General features: G+C 54.9%; 2 protein-coding genes across 5 annotated transcripts; one reads left to right on the top strand and one right to left on the bottom strand.

Annotated features, from left to right (window-relative positions):
* The first annotated feature begins 221 nt into the window (after positions 1-221).
* On the top strand, positions 222-6,480 carry LOC116877716 (25-hydroxyvitamin D-1 alpha hydroxylase, mitochondrial). Of its 4 annotated transcripts, XM_032874606.1 has the most exons (10): positions 224-1,230; positions 1,870-2,060; positions 2,579-2,781; positions 2,861-3,061; positions 3,148-3,320; positions 3,527-3,699; positions 3,901-3,979; positions 4,264-4,461; positions 4,779-4,906; positions 6,459-6,480. In XM_032874606.1, the coding sequence occupies exons 1-9, from the start codon at positions 1,030-1,032 to the stop codon at positions 4,890-4,892; spliced, it is 1,533 nt and encodes a 510-aa protein (XP_032730497.1). In that variant the 5' UTR covers positions 224-1,029; the 3' UTR covers positions 4,893-4,906; positions 6,459-6,480. The 4 variants fall into 4 exon arrangements, with proteins under 4 accessions (XP_032730499.1, XP_032730497.1, XP_032730496.1 ...); XM_032874605.1 differs by lacking the exon at positions 6,459-6,480 and having other exon boundaries at positions 4,779-5,425; XM_032874607.1 differs by lacking the exon at positions 6,459-6,480 and having other exon boundaries at positions 225-1,224; positions 4,779-5,425.
* A 1,067-nt stretch (positions 6,481-7,547) lies between these two features.
* MARCHF9 (membrane associated ring-CH-type finger 9) lies at positions 7,548-12,539 on the bottom strand. Its single transcript, XM_032874604.1, is given in 5 exon segments — positions 7,548-9,393; positions 9,656-9,848; positions 10,531-10,686; positions 11,728-11,982; positions 11,984-12,539. Coding segments are annotated over 5 exon segments (1,041 nt in total). The 5' UTR covers positions 12,086-12,539; the 3' UTR covers positions 7,548-9,058.
* Between the last annotated feature and the right edge of the window lie 38 nt (positions 12,540-12,577).

Here is a 12,577-nt window from a genome sequence, read left to right as displayed (position 1 = left end):
TGAGGAATCTGCTGTCTTTATTGTTGCTGTCTCTGGAGAGTCCTGGGTCAGGGTGGTGGAGACCCTCTCCTTTTTCATGTTGACCTTCGATTCCAGAACTTCAGAGCTAGCTGACTGGCACAGAGCCCAGTGGCAGCAGGGTGGAGGAGTGAGGAGCAGAAAACTAAAGTGTGCAGGATTCTGAGGCTAAAAGCGGAGGCTGAAAAACGGACCGCTGACTAGAAATCCCCCTCCTCTCAAAGAGGACTGAGTCAGCTGGAGATTAGAGCACTCACATAGCCCTTATTCCATCAAGGAGCCCAGAGAAATCTCTCAACTTTTCTAATTTGTAAAAGGTTCCTTTGTTTCTGCTCCTGAAGCCCTAGGTTCCCATGGCTGGAAAGACAGTGTTTGTTGACCTAAAAGACCAATTCCTTCCCAAGGAGCAAAGATGAAGGCTCCTGGAGCCATTTTAACCCATTAACCTACCCACCATCTGCCCAGTGTCAGGTACAGGAGGTGGGAAAGCTGTGGGAGTGCCAGCAAGTTCTGCTTAGCTACAGAGAAGGCACAGCCCCATACACCAAGAATATGGAGACAGCTACAGCTGTGCCTCCTCCCTTCCCAAAGGCTGAAGGATGGGGAATTCCTGACAATGGTCCCAAGAGGGCCTGGCTCCCTGGGGAAGTGAGAATACTAGAGACTGACTCTGTACCTCAGTATCCTAAACCTCACCAAAGAGACTTTACCAGGAAGATATCTTTAAGCAACTGGACCAGGGCACCAGCCCAGAAAGGGGGAACCAAGGCAGACCTCCCTTCCCAAGAGGGTCATAGCAACAAGAGACCCAAGAGAGCTGCAAGATAACCCCAGCCCCGCCTACTGTGCCTGGGTGCTAATCTTCAGCTCAACCACTTAGGAGGGGATTGGCTGAGGAGCTTGAAGAGGGGGCGTTGCCACTATCTCACCCAAAGGTTAAATAGGGGCTCAGGAAAGCAAGCAAGATGCCTGGGAGAAGTCCTCTCCTTCGTGGGTTCCCTGAACCAGACCATGACCCAGACCCTCAAGCTGGCCTCCAGAGTGTTCCAGCGCGTCCACTGTGCTCCCAAGCTGGGCACCTCACTGGGTTCCCGAGGCTCCGACTCAGCGCCCCGGAGCTTGGCGGACATTCCAGGCCCCTCCATGCCAGTCTTCCTTGCTGAACTCTTCTGCAAGGGGGGTCTGTCACGCCTACACGAGCTGCAGGTAGAGGTGGACGTTCATGGGAATGGAATGCTGGGGAAACGGGCTTTGACAACACCAGAAAAGACAGACTAGTACACAGAGTAGGAGGAGGGCCAGTGACAACAGATGCCCATGAATTAGAAAAGTTGGGACTGCAGGCGGTGGTTGGACCTGCGCGGGGTCCATCCCCACAGCCAGCAGAAGAGTGCGCTCAAAAAGCGCCTTCTTGAGGTACTGAAGTGGGGGCCAGGTTGGTCTAGAACAAGTGCGGGGGAGGTGGAAATGCACAGTACCTTCCCCGCGCGTCGGACTTAAAGCTACAGGCTCTCTTCAGTTACTACGGGCTCGTTCTGAGATAGTCCACGTGAGGAGCCTTCAAGGATTTCTTCGCCTGGGCTCAGGCCGGGTGACCTAAGAGAAGTCCTGAATATCTGCTTTGTGCAGAGTCCCTCTGTTTTGCCCATCACACTCAAACTTCCTAGGGATGGGAAGTGGGGGAAAGAAAAGGAGGAAGGGTTTGCAGCATCACGGCCATATACTAGCTGGGAGCCAGTGAAGAAACAAGCTCCCTCTTGCAAAACCCAGCCAACACCCTTGACGTTGACATGGTCCAAGCTGGAGGGCCCCGGCTGGGGTCTCCAGTGTCCTCCATGCCCGTTCTCCCAGGTGCAGGGCGTTTCGCGCTTCGGGCCCGTGTGGTTGGCCAGCTTCGGGACCGTGCGCACTGTGTACGTGGCGGCCCCTGCCCTCGTCGAGCAGCTCTTGCGACAGGAGGGGCCCCAGCCGGAGCGCTGCAGCTTCTCACCCTGGGCAGAGCACCGTCGCCGCCAGCAGCGGGGTTGCGGGCTGCTCACCGCGTGAGTATTCCCTGGCCCAAAAGCCCCAACGCCCGGCTGCTGCGTCCCTCTCCTGTAGCTGGTCTGGGAACAGTCTGTCTCGGGGTGTGGAAGGAGACTGGCCTTTCCCCCCCCCAACCGTCTGGCACATTGTGCTTCCCACCTCAGCCTGTTTCGCTCAGGCTCAGGTAGAACCCTGCCTTGGTCCCCCACCCATCTCCTTGTCTTTGGAGTCCGGAATCCTGGAAATCTGTTGAAGGAGCGAAGGTACCAGGACCTATAAGGAATGTAAGATTCCGTGACTCAAGTTACCCAGGAACGCAGCCCTCCCTGCCCCCCGGCCAGGAAATGAGTAACGAGGAAGGGGGACGGAAAGCAGGCGCAGGCAGGAGCAGGGTTTTGTACCCCAAGGGAGCAGCTGCAATCCTTTTCCTGGGCACCCCAGCCGAATACGCTCCATCTTCACCGCAGCCAGCCGGGTCGGCCGCCTCCACACACCCCCATCCGCCCTGATGCGCCCCCTCTCTGCACACCCGCAGGGAAGGCGAAGAATGGCAGAAGCTCCGTAGCCTCCTGGCCCCGCTGCTCCTCCGGCCTCAGGCGGCCTCCCGATATGCCGGGACCCTGGACGACGTGGTCCATGACCTTGTGCGGCGACTGCGGCACCAACGGGGACGCGGTGCTGGGCCGCCCACCCTGGTTCGGGACGTGGCTGGAGAGTTTTACAAGTTTGGACTAGAAGGTGAGTCCCAAGACAGGGGCAAGCGTGGGAGGCTCCCGCCTGGTCTCCGGGTGCCCTGACAGCGCCCCCTCCCGCCCAGGCATAGCGGCGGTGCTCCTGGGTTCCCGCCTGGGCTGCCTGGAGGCCGAAGTGCCTCCGGACACAGAGACCTTCATCCGCGCGGTGGGATCGGTGTTTGTGTCCACGCTACTGACCCTGGCGATGCCCAGCTGGCTTCACCGCCTCGTCCCCGGACCCTGGGACCGCCTCTGCCGAGACTGGGACCAGATGTTTGCATTTGGTAAGGCCCGGAAATGAAGTGGGGATAGGGGAACATAAAGCTGTTTATGGATGGTGAGGCAACCCTGTACCTTCTCCCCCACACAGCCCAGCAGCACGTGGAGAGGCGGGAGGCTGAGGTAGCCTTAAGGAGCAAGGGAAAGCCTGAGGAGGACTTGGGATCTGGGACACACCTGACCTACTTCCTGTTCCGGGAAGAATTGCCTGCTCCATCCATCCTGGGCAATGTGACGGAGCTGCTGCTGGCTGGAGTGGACACAGTGAGGCTCTTTTCCATGTTGGGAGCCCCACTTCCAGAGCTTAGCCTTTCCAGTTTCAGGGGCCACTTTGCTGCTGCAGGGGATCCACTGTGACCCTTTCGGCCAGCTTGGCTTAACATTTCCTGAACTCCAGACGGCCTCATATTCTGCCCTCTTTACTGGCTGTCTACTCTCAACACCTCTGAGATTCTCAACTTTGCCCCCAGGTATCCAACACACTCTCCTGGGCTCTGTATGAACTCTCCCGGCACCCGGAAGTCCAGACAGCTCTCCACTCTGAGATCACAGCGGCCCTGGGCCCTGGCTCCAATTCCCACCCCTCAGCTACTGCTCTATCCCAGCTGCCCCTGCTGAAGGCAGTAGTCAAGGAAGTGCTCAGGTGAGGGGACAGGAGAGAAGAAGCTAAAGAAAATGTTGGGAAGGGCTGGGGAAGGAGATGGTGAATGGGAGTGGGGAGGAAGTGCAAGGAAAATGCATACTCCTGACCAAGAATGGCTTTGGACTTCGAGGGCTTGGAGTCAAGAGGAAGGCTACAGCCCCCAGCGTCACCTTGCTATTTCCCTCTTGTTCTGCAATCCAGACTTTACCCTGTGGTACCTGGAAATTCCCGTGTCCCAGACAAAGACATTCGCGTGGGTGACTATATTATCCCCAAAAATGTGAGTAGAGGCTATGGGCCCCTTTTGTTAAGCCATCCCTCACAATCATAGGCCCCATCTTGTTTTCAAACACTCCATATAAGCCCTTCACCTTCCCTTTGGCCTGAATGCCTCTCTCTGGAATGTACTGGGGCTGTGGAGCAATCATTCCAAAAGTAGCCCCAGAAAACTTACCCCATCACCAACCAGTGCCTGCCTTTTCTCCAATCCATATATCCTCTTTTCCATGTCCCTCCCTGCTTCTGTGGGCCCAAACTGACAAGTTTATGTTCCTTCTCCATCAGACGCTGGTCACATTGTGTCATTATGCCACTTCAAGGGACCCTACCCAGTTTCCAGAACCAAATTCTTTTCGTCCAGCTCGATGGCTGGGGGAAGGTCCAGCCCCCCACCCATTTGCCTCTCTTCCCTTTGGCTTCGGCAAGCGCAGCTGCATGGGGAGACGCCTGGCAGAGCTGGAGCTGCAGATGGCTTTGGCTCAGGTGAGTGATCTGGACATACCTTCCCCAGACATGAGAGACCCTGACCCTCTAAAGCTATGAGGTCTTCTGACAAGCATAGCAAAATGTATGACTTGGTAAGCCTAATCCTCTGAAATTTAGCAATTCTGCTTTAAGTCTAGAGTAAGCAAGGATATTTGGACTATTTTTTTGCCCTGCCATAATCCCTTAAGAAATTCCTTACTGACCACGGGTGTCATTTCAGAATTGACCAACCTAACACTAATAATACCCTTTACCAATCAAACCCACCATTATAGACCCCTCCCAAAGTGAGAGCCTTCTTCTTCCCTTTCCAGATCTTGACCCACTTTGAGGTGAAGCCTGAGCCAGGTGCTGCCCCAATCCGACCCATGACCCGGACTGTCCTAGTACCTGAGAGAAGCATCAACCTGCAGTTTGTAGATAGATAGTCCTGTGGAAGGAGGCTATCACCATCACCCTTTCTCTCATTGTAGGGATTTATTAGCCACAAGACCAAGAGATATGGATTCCCCCTGAGACCTGTTTATTTGACTAGACTGGTTGGAAGGACCCTAGCAAACTGCTTGAAGCAGCCCTGACCAAGGTGTGAAATATGCCTTGGCATTACCCTTCGGGTCCTGAGAAAACCAGAATCCCTCTGCCTACTCAGCTTTTCTCCTGGTCTCAATCATACGCATCCTTCAAAGGCCAGCTCAGATCTGAACTCATAGTGTTGGGTGGCCTGAGGAGGGATTCCACCACTGCCTTTTTGGGCTTCCACAGTGTTCAGGAGCTGCTGGGTAAGCACTTACCACCACATGAGCTCAGTTATGCATCTGGTCTGCACCTGGTTGGTCTTTTCTTCTTGCATGTGAGCTCTTTGAGAGGAAGAATGAGACCTTATTCCGTCTTTATATCCCCTGATTGGGTGGTGCCATACAGGTTCTCAGACTGAATCTGGACCATGTGGCAGAAGGGGTAAGCAGCTCCTTTTTCCTCATCTTGTCTCTAGCAAGGTGAGTCAGCCCTCACCTGGTTTATGTTTTTAAAACTCTCCTTGACTCTCTGGTCACCATTAGAGGTTGGCTTGTCTCACCACTTAGTTCCTGGGCAGAGACACCTTTGGGCCTATACCTGCCTAAGCCTTCCTTTTATATATTGGTATTTTTTAATATTCATAGTTTTGAAATAAAAGAATCAAATGTTCCATCCTTGTTTTTGACTTACTTCTCTTCCATTTCTACTTCCTACAAGTCCAGGAGGCAAGACCCTCACCCAAATCCCCTGCTTTGATTTCTCTTGTCCTGGGAGTGACCTCCATAACAATGGGAGGTCTAGACACCTGGGAGAGTGGTTCGCCTCACAAACCCAACACGTTTCTGTCTGTACTGGGAAGAGCCAGAGTCTGGCTCCCTGTAAGAGATTAAGGGGGTGGTGGTGAAAAGTAATGCCAAGGGTTAGCCTGTAGAAATGGGTTGGGGAGCTAGGGATTTGCAGAGATGGCCAGAGGCAATTGACTCTGATGGAAGTACTTCTGGAACCTGGACTGCTAGGACCAAAGGGTATCTGCCCTCTCTGGAAAAGTTGCTCTGAGGTAATTTCCTTCAGAGAAAGACAGGGATACATGCACAGAAGTGAAGCTAGACAGACAGGATGAAAGCTGAGTGTGGAGGCATCCAGAAGCCCTGGGGCACTGAGGCAGAAGCAGGTAGGGCAGAAGGATCCTCTGTTTCCCTGAGTCAGCATTCTCTGGCCACCCCAGAGGCTGGGCACAGTTCTCCCCTTGCAGTGTATACAGATTAACTCATCTTCCATACAAATAAATCTCTCAGCACACTCCCTGCCGCCCCTCTCTAGCCTAGATTACCCTCCCCATGTCAGGACTTGCCCCCCTGCCTCCTGCTCCTCTCCATTCCAATTAGCTGGATGGAGATGGAGACACTTCCTCCTCTTCCTCCTCCACCAGCTTGGCCCCCTGCCCTAGACAGGGCTCCCTGACTACAGACACTGGTTGCCACTGGGCCTTCTGAGGACATCTATCTTTGTAAGATCTACAGAGGGGCACAGCTTACCCGAGGCCTTATGCAGAGACCAAGGTTTTTGTGCCTTCACTGCCCCACCTCTCGACTCTTCTACTGTATTCTCTGTCCACCCCCACTCCCCTATGACTAAAAGCTTAAGTTGAACCTGAGTGCCCTGACTTTTAGCAGATCCGAACTTTGAGGGAGAATAAGCCCAATTTCCTCTCACACTCTTTCCCCCTGGAATCAGTGATGAGAATTCTGTACACCCACATTCCTCATTGGGCAAGTATGACTGATTTACTTGAGGAGGATAGCAGTTCCCATCACCCCTTCATGACAAGAATCTCTTTAGGTTGGAAAAAAGGAAGGAGAAGGGACCATACTTATTGCTGGTCCCAACCCCCATACCAAGCAAGACCTCCGATGGTACTGAAAGGGAGGGAAACATACTATCTCACTTGGCCCAGTTTTAGGACACAGAGTGGAATTGGAGAGGGTGTGTTTGTGTTTGTGTGTTCTTCAGTACATCTAAGCTTCCATGGAGGGCCATCATGAGGGACAGTCTGGGCCTGGCACAAGAAACCCCACCTGTGGCATACCTACCGATCATATTTGCCAGGACAGGTACTAGCAGTCACTCTGATTTGCCCTCTCCTTTCTGACCTCCACCAGCTATTTTGTGAACAGCAAATCAGGAAAGTCTGGCACTTCTGTCTTCCCAGGTGGAGAATATGGAAGGTTGTCTCTCTACAGAAATAATATCCCACGAGAAAAAAAATGGGGCACTTGGCCTCTGTCCCCTCTTTCTGATCTCCTCAGAGGTTAGAAGTGATACACCTCAATACTTCCAGGTGACTCAAACCTGAGTCTAGTTTCAATGAGAACATTCCCAGGTAAGTCTGGGTGCCAGCACCATGGACAGCAGCCAATACCCTTTTAGGGAGGGACGGGGAAGACCATTTCCAAGGCTAGGGTATGCGACCTTTAGTAGAGAAGCATTTCCCCCAAAACATCCCCAGGGAGGAGGCAGAACAGAACCTTCCTGAGAAAAGGACCAATAATAGGAAAGGCATCTGGATCTGACTTAACAATATATGAAGTAATTATTTTAATTGCTGATGAATAGTCCACTTAAAAGACACCATAATTCATATAATACACAGCCCCAAGGCCTCAGGAGAAAGGAAGCGGGCCTCAGGCTGACCCACATTTTAACCAGTCCTTCCCAAACCCTTTCTCTATAACAACAGCCCTCTACACTGCTGCCTCCAAGCACAACACCTTCCAGTGAATACCACTAGCTGGGGCACACGGTCAGACCTGTGACCCTGAACTGCCATAGAAGAAGCTTAAGCCAAGGCTGGAGATCCATAACATTGGGACATTCTGTCTCACTCCAAGTAAGTCCAAATTCATTTCACACCACTTCTCTGGGTGGAACACATTATCTTGGAAGGACTGATAGGACCCACAAGATCCCCAGAGGAAGAAGGATAGCTCCATCCTTCCCCAGCTCCCAGTGTTTAGGGTGCTGCGGGAGCTCTTATTTTTTTTTTGCAAATAACCGCCATCCTTCATATTTGCAGTTTCTATCCCCCCCACCATGTTTCCATTTGTATTATGACACTCAACACAAATTTCCAAGGCTCTGTGAAACTCCAGGTGAAAAACACATTCTGGAATTTGTTAACCAGCTACTATTTGAAACAAATGGACAACCAACTAGTCTAGAAATCTTTTTACGCCATCACTAATTTTCTTTGCAATGGCTTTCAACCTGTCCCTCATTTATCCTCATTCCAACCCTATGAGGTAGACAGGAAAGCCACGGCGGAGAGATTTTTTTTTCCTAAATCATACAACTTGCAGGTGGCAGGTCCACCCCTTAGACACCTCTGAGCACTGCCACCTAGCAGCCACTGAATTATTCGCCAGCAAGTGGGAGTTACACCTCCAACTCAGAACCCACTGCTGCATTTAGGATTTGCAACCTCTGCAGAGAAACCTCCCCACACCTCCCAACCCTCCAGAAAGGCCCCAGATGAGAAAGGAGTCTCCACGTGCATATAAATGATTCTTTATGCCCTCCCCCCATGCAATGGGGGGGTGGAGCAGGGCGAGGTCCCCCCCCCCCCCGCCCTCATGCAGGGAACGGGAGGTCAATGTATACTAGTCTTATTGCCAGCTGCCCTGTGGCCATAGGGTGGGGAATAGGGGGTCTACAACCCCTTTCTTCTGGCATTGGTCCCCCTTCACCAAGTCACCATGGTGGAGCTGGGGGGCTAGAGGCCCTAGGAGCTGAGGTAAGGACGGTTCTCTAGGGAAGAAAAAATGCTCTCCCCACCTGCCCACTGGCTGCCCCAGGATGAATGTGAGGAGCTATCAGTGGGGGCTAGAATGTCATCCAGGTGTCTCTACCCAGTGGGTAGCACAGGCCAGACAATGTCTCCAGCTTGAGGTTGCCCCCAGAGATCCTCAGTGGTGGGGGCAGTGTGCCCTAAACACCTTGTCCAGGAGGTACCTCCAGCAGCCATGACAGCTCATCTCTGGCCAATGCATCGACTCAAGATCCCTGCTCCTGGAGTTCATTTTCAGACCGTGGTGACTCTCATGACAACCTCTCGGCCAGAATGGGAACTGGAACGGGCATCTGGTGGCCGTAGCTGTCCAAGGAGGTGCAGGATTGTGTAACCACAGCGCTGAGGCAAGAGCGTCCGCATGCGCTGGGCAGCCGGGGGGCGGCTGGTAGCCCCAGAGGGGGGGCCCGTCCGTGAGGTCCTGGGGCCCGGCTTCCCTGCCGTCCCTCCCCCTGCATCTCCTCCTATGTCCTTGGTCTTGTCGTAATTCAGGACCTTCCACTGCTGGTTCACTGCCTGCCAGCGCTTGAAGATGCGGTAGACAGAGGAGCCTTCGTGGACGATGAGGCCTGAGCAAAAAGGATAAGAAATCCAGGGTCACCTGCTGCCCAGACCTAGGCTAGAGGTACTGAAGCAAGTATTTCTCCAGAGTGAGGAGATGGGGTCTGTAAAAGGCCTGAAGAAGCAGGGAAGGGAGGGGCACCAAGATAGCCCTCAAGGCTCCCAATGGTAGAAAATGTGGCTGTGGAGCTGAAGGAATGGGCAGGGAGAGTCAAGTATGTGAGTTGAAGGAAAACACTGAGCAGGCAAGGGGGAGAGAGGTGCCCTCACCTATGCAGACGACATCCATGAAGCCATACATGCCGTAGCAGATCTGAAAGAGCAGATCCTGCCGTTGCCACTTGGCTGAAGGGCTGAGTGAGGACCAGATGAGCCAGGAGATGCTGGCAACGAGGAAGAGAGAGCCCAGAACTATGGCTGCAATCTGGACCTTCTCGATGACCGTCAGGGAGATGGCCTGCCACTGTGTGGGAGAAAGGGCTCCAAAAAGTCACAGAAAGAGAAGGAGGGCCAGGTGATAAGTGGCCCTAAAGAGGAAGATGCTGCAGAGCCTTCCTGACACCCCTTCAGGCAGGATTGGCAATCCGTCTCCTCTGACCTGATCAGGCCTAGTACGGAGCACTTTTCCCTTTGTTTGAGACCATTTCCCATCTTATTTTAGAAAGGCAGGATCAGGCAAGTGCTCTGAACCCAGACCATCTAGGTCTGAATTCCAAATTCTAACTCCATCACTTACTGGCTGAGTAACTTTGGGCAAGCTTTCAAATCTCTTTGAGCATCAATGTCCTCATCTTTAAAATGTAGATAATAATGGCACATAACTAACAGGATTATTATGAAGATAATACTATACACCAAGAGTGTAACACATAGAAAACATTACAGGTTTGCTATCATCATCCCCATCTTCTTCTGCTGCTTTTTTTTTTTTTCCTGTCTCAGTGCCTAGAACAGTGCCTGGAATACAGGTGGCACTCAATAAATGTGAATAAATGAAGGAAGGGAGGATTTACAGGCAGACAGGAGATTGTGGTAAGGGTGGGTATGGGAAAGATGAAACGGATAAATAGGCTCCCTGGAGAGTCCCTGATTCTGACTACTGAAAGGCCCTTGCCCCCGTCTGGAAGTTCTCTCCTGCACCTCACCTGCAGTGGGTTCTTGGTGCTGATCGCCAGGACCTGGTACTTGAAGTAGCAGAGCTCACAGCTCCAGGAGCCCCTCTCACTGATCCAGCGGATGAGGCAGGGCTGGTGTGTGCAGCGCACTGAGCCGTCGCAGCGGCAGGGGCTCAGGAGCTCCCCCTGGAGGAAGAGTGAGGAGGGTCCTCGTCAGCTGTCACCACCCCACTCCTGTCCACTCCAAGAGAGGGAAATCTCTCCAGGCGTCATTCTCCAACGTTTTAAAAAACCTCAAGCCTTTCACCCAAAACAGGGCAAGAGGCTAAGACCACAGCAAAAAAGAAACAACTCAGAGCTCAAGGTAAACTTCCCTGACCAAACAGAGGAAGGATAAAAAGAAATGGGGTCGGGGAGTGACTGGGTCTCCTCCTCTCCTCAAATTTGGGGAGGGTGCTCTTTAAGGCTTCCCAAATGGAAAGCTACTCCTTAGGATCTGAAGGCACGGGAGGGTCAGAGCTTCTGAGCCATGCCTTCCTCCTCCTTCCCATCGCTGTAAAGTATTTCACACATGTGGTGCAGACTGGGATGGGTTATTGTCCTCAGTTTCCAAGTATCAAAAAAGGGGGGGGGGGGTTCCGGGTGTGGGAACGGAGGGTTTCCCCCTTTAATCAAGGAATATTTCTCGTGAGGTAGGTACACTCCCAGCACTATCCCGGGACAACTTTGTCCGTAACATTTAAACAAAGAGTACTCTTTGGAATGAGATGGAAAGTTACGGTATGGGAAGTGAAGAAAAGTGCCCCATGGAGAGAAATACCAAGTGCCCCATGGAGAATAAGGCAAGAGCGTCAGGAGGGCCCCTCCCTTCAAAGAGGGAACAGAAGCACTCTGCCCACCTCAGAGTGAATAGGCCCCTCAGCCTACAGGGACCCCGGGGTGAGAGAAGTTGGGCAAAAAGGCTCTCCACGTTGGTGGGTGAGAGGGATTTTGAGCCCTCCAGGAGAAAGCCCCACCCTTTCCCTGGGAACCCGACCCCCTCCACCCCAAACGTGCGCTCCTCGACTCTCCAGCCAACACCCCCCAACCCCAGACGCACTGGGTACCCACTCTGGGTCCTGGGTCCCGCCCAGCCTCCTCAAGCCCCGCCCCCTGTTCCTGGTCGTCCTGAGCGCCCCAGGTGCGCGCCCCCACCCCTCCCCGCCCAGCCGGGTACCCAGGCCTGACCTGCTCCGGGCCCTGGAAGCAGATTCGGCACTGGGGGGTTCGGAGCCCGCTGTCCAGGCTGCTGCTGAGGGACAGGGCGTCCAGCGCTCCCGGGGGCGGCGGCGGCGGCGCGGGCGGCGGCGGGGGTCCAGCCCGCGGCTCCTTGTCGCCGGCCAGGCCCCGGGCCCGCGGCTCCGACCCGTAGTACTCCTCTTCGTCGCCGTCGCCGTCCCGGGTCGAGCAGCCGGCGAAGGGCGCCCAGCCGCAGCCGCCTCCCCCGCCCCCCCCGGGGCTGCGGCTCGGCCCGGGGCCGCCCCCCGCCCGTCAGCACCAGCAGCTTCAGCTCGTTCAGGAACATGCGGAGCCGAGACTTGAGCATCGTCCGGGCGCCGGGGGGCGGGAGGCGGCGTGCAAGGGGGGCTCTTGGGCGGCGGGGGGAAGGGAGAGGACAGGGCCGGGAAGGGGGCGCGCGCTGGAGGGCCGAGCCCGGCTGGGGTCTTCGAGGCCTGAGAACGCCGTTCACGGCTGCCACAGCCGGGGTTCCGGGGCTTGCGGGGCCGAGAGGGCTGGTGGCCCGGGGGCGGCGGGGCGGGCAGCCATGGTCGGGGCAGGGGGCGGGGAGGGGGGCTCAAGGTGCCGCGCCCCACGGGTCCGGGTCTGGAGCGGGCCGGGCCCCCGGGGTTAAGCGCCCCAGTCCTCCTGCGGCGGGGCCGCCCCCCATCGCGGTCCTGCTAGCTCCAGTCCCGCTCCGGTTCCCGGCTCCGACTCGGCTCGGCCCGTGCGCTCGGCGGTGGCAAATGGCGGCTCCTTCCGGCGGCGGCGGCGGCGGAGACCCCCCCGGAGCGGCGGGCGGGCGGGCGGGCGGGGCGGG

This window comes from Lontra canadensis, unplaced genomic scaffold (genome assembly GCF_010015895.1).
Source record: "Lontra canadensis isolate GAN:19392208 unplaced genomic scaffold, GSC_riverotter_1.0 scaffold53, whole genome shotgun sequence".
NCBI lineage: Eukaryota > Metazoa > Chordata > Mammalia > Carnivora > Mustelidae > Lontra > Lontra canadensis.
Note: the sequence above shows the minus strand (reverse complement) of the source record. Positions and strands in the feature narration are given on the sequence as shown.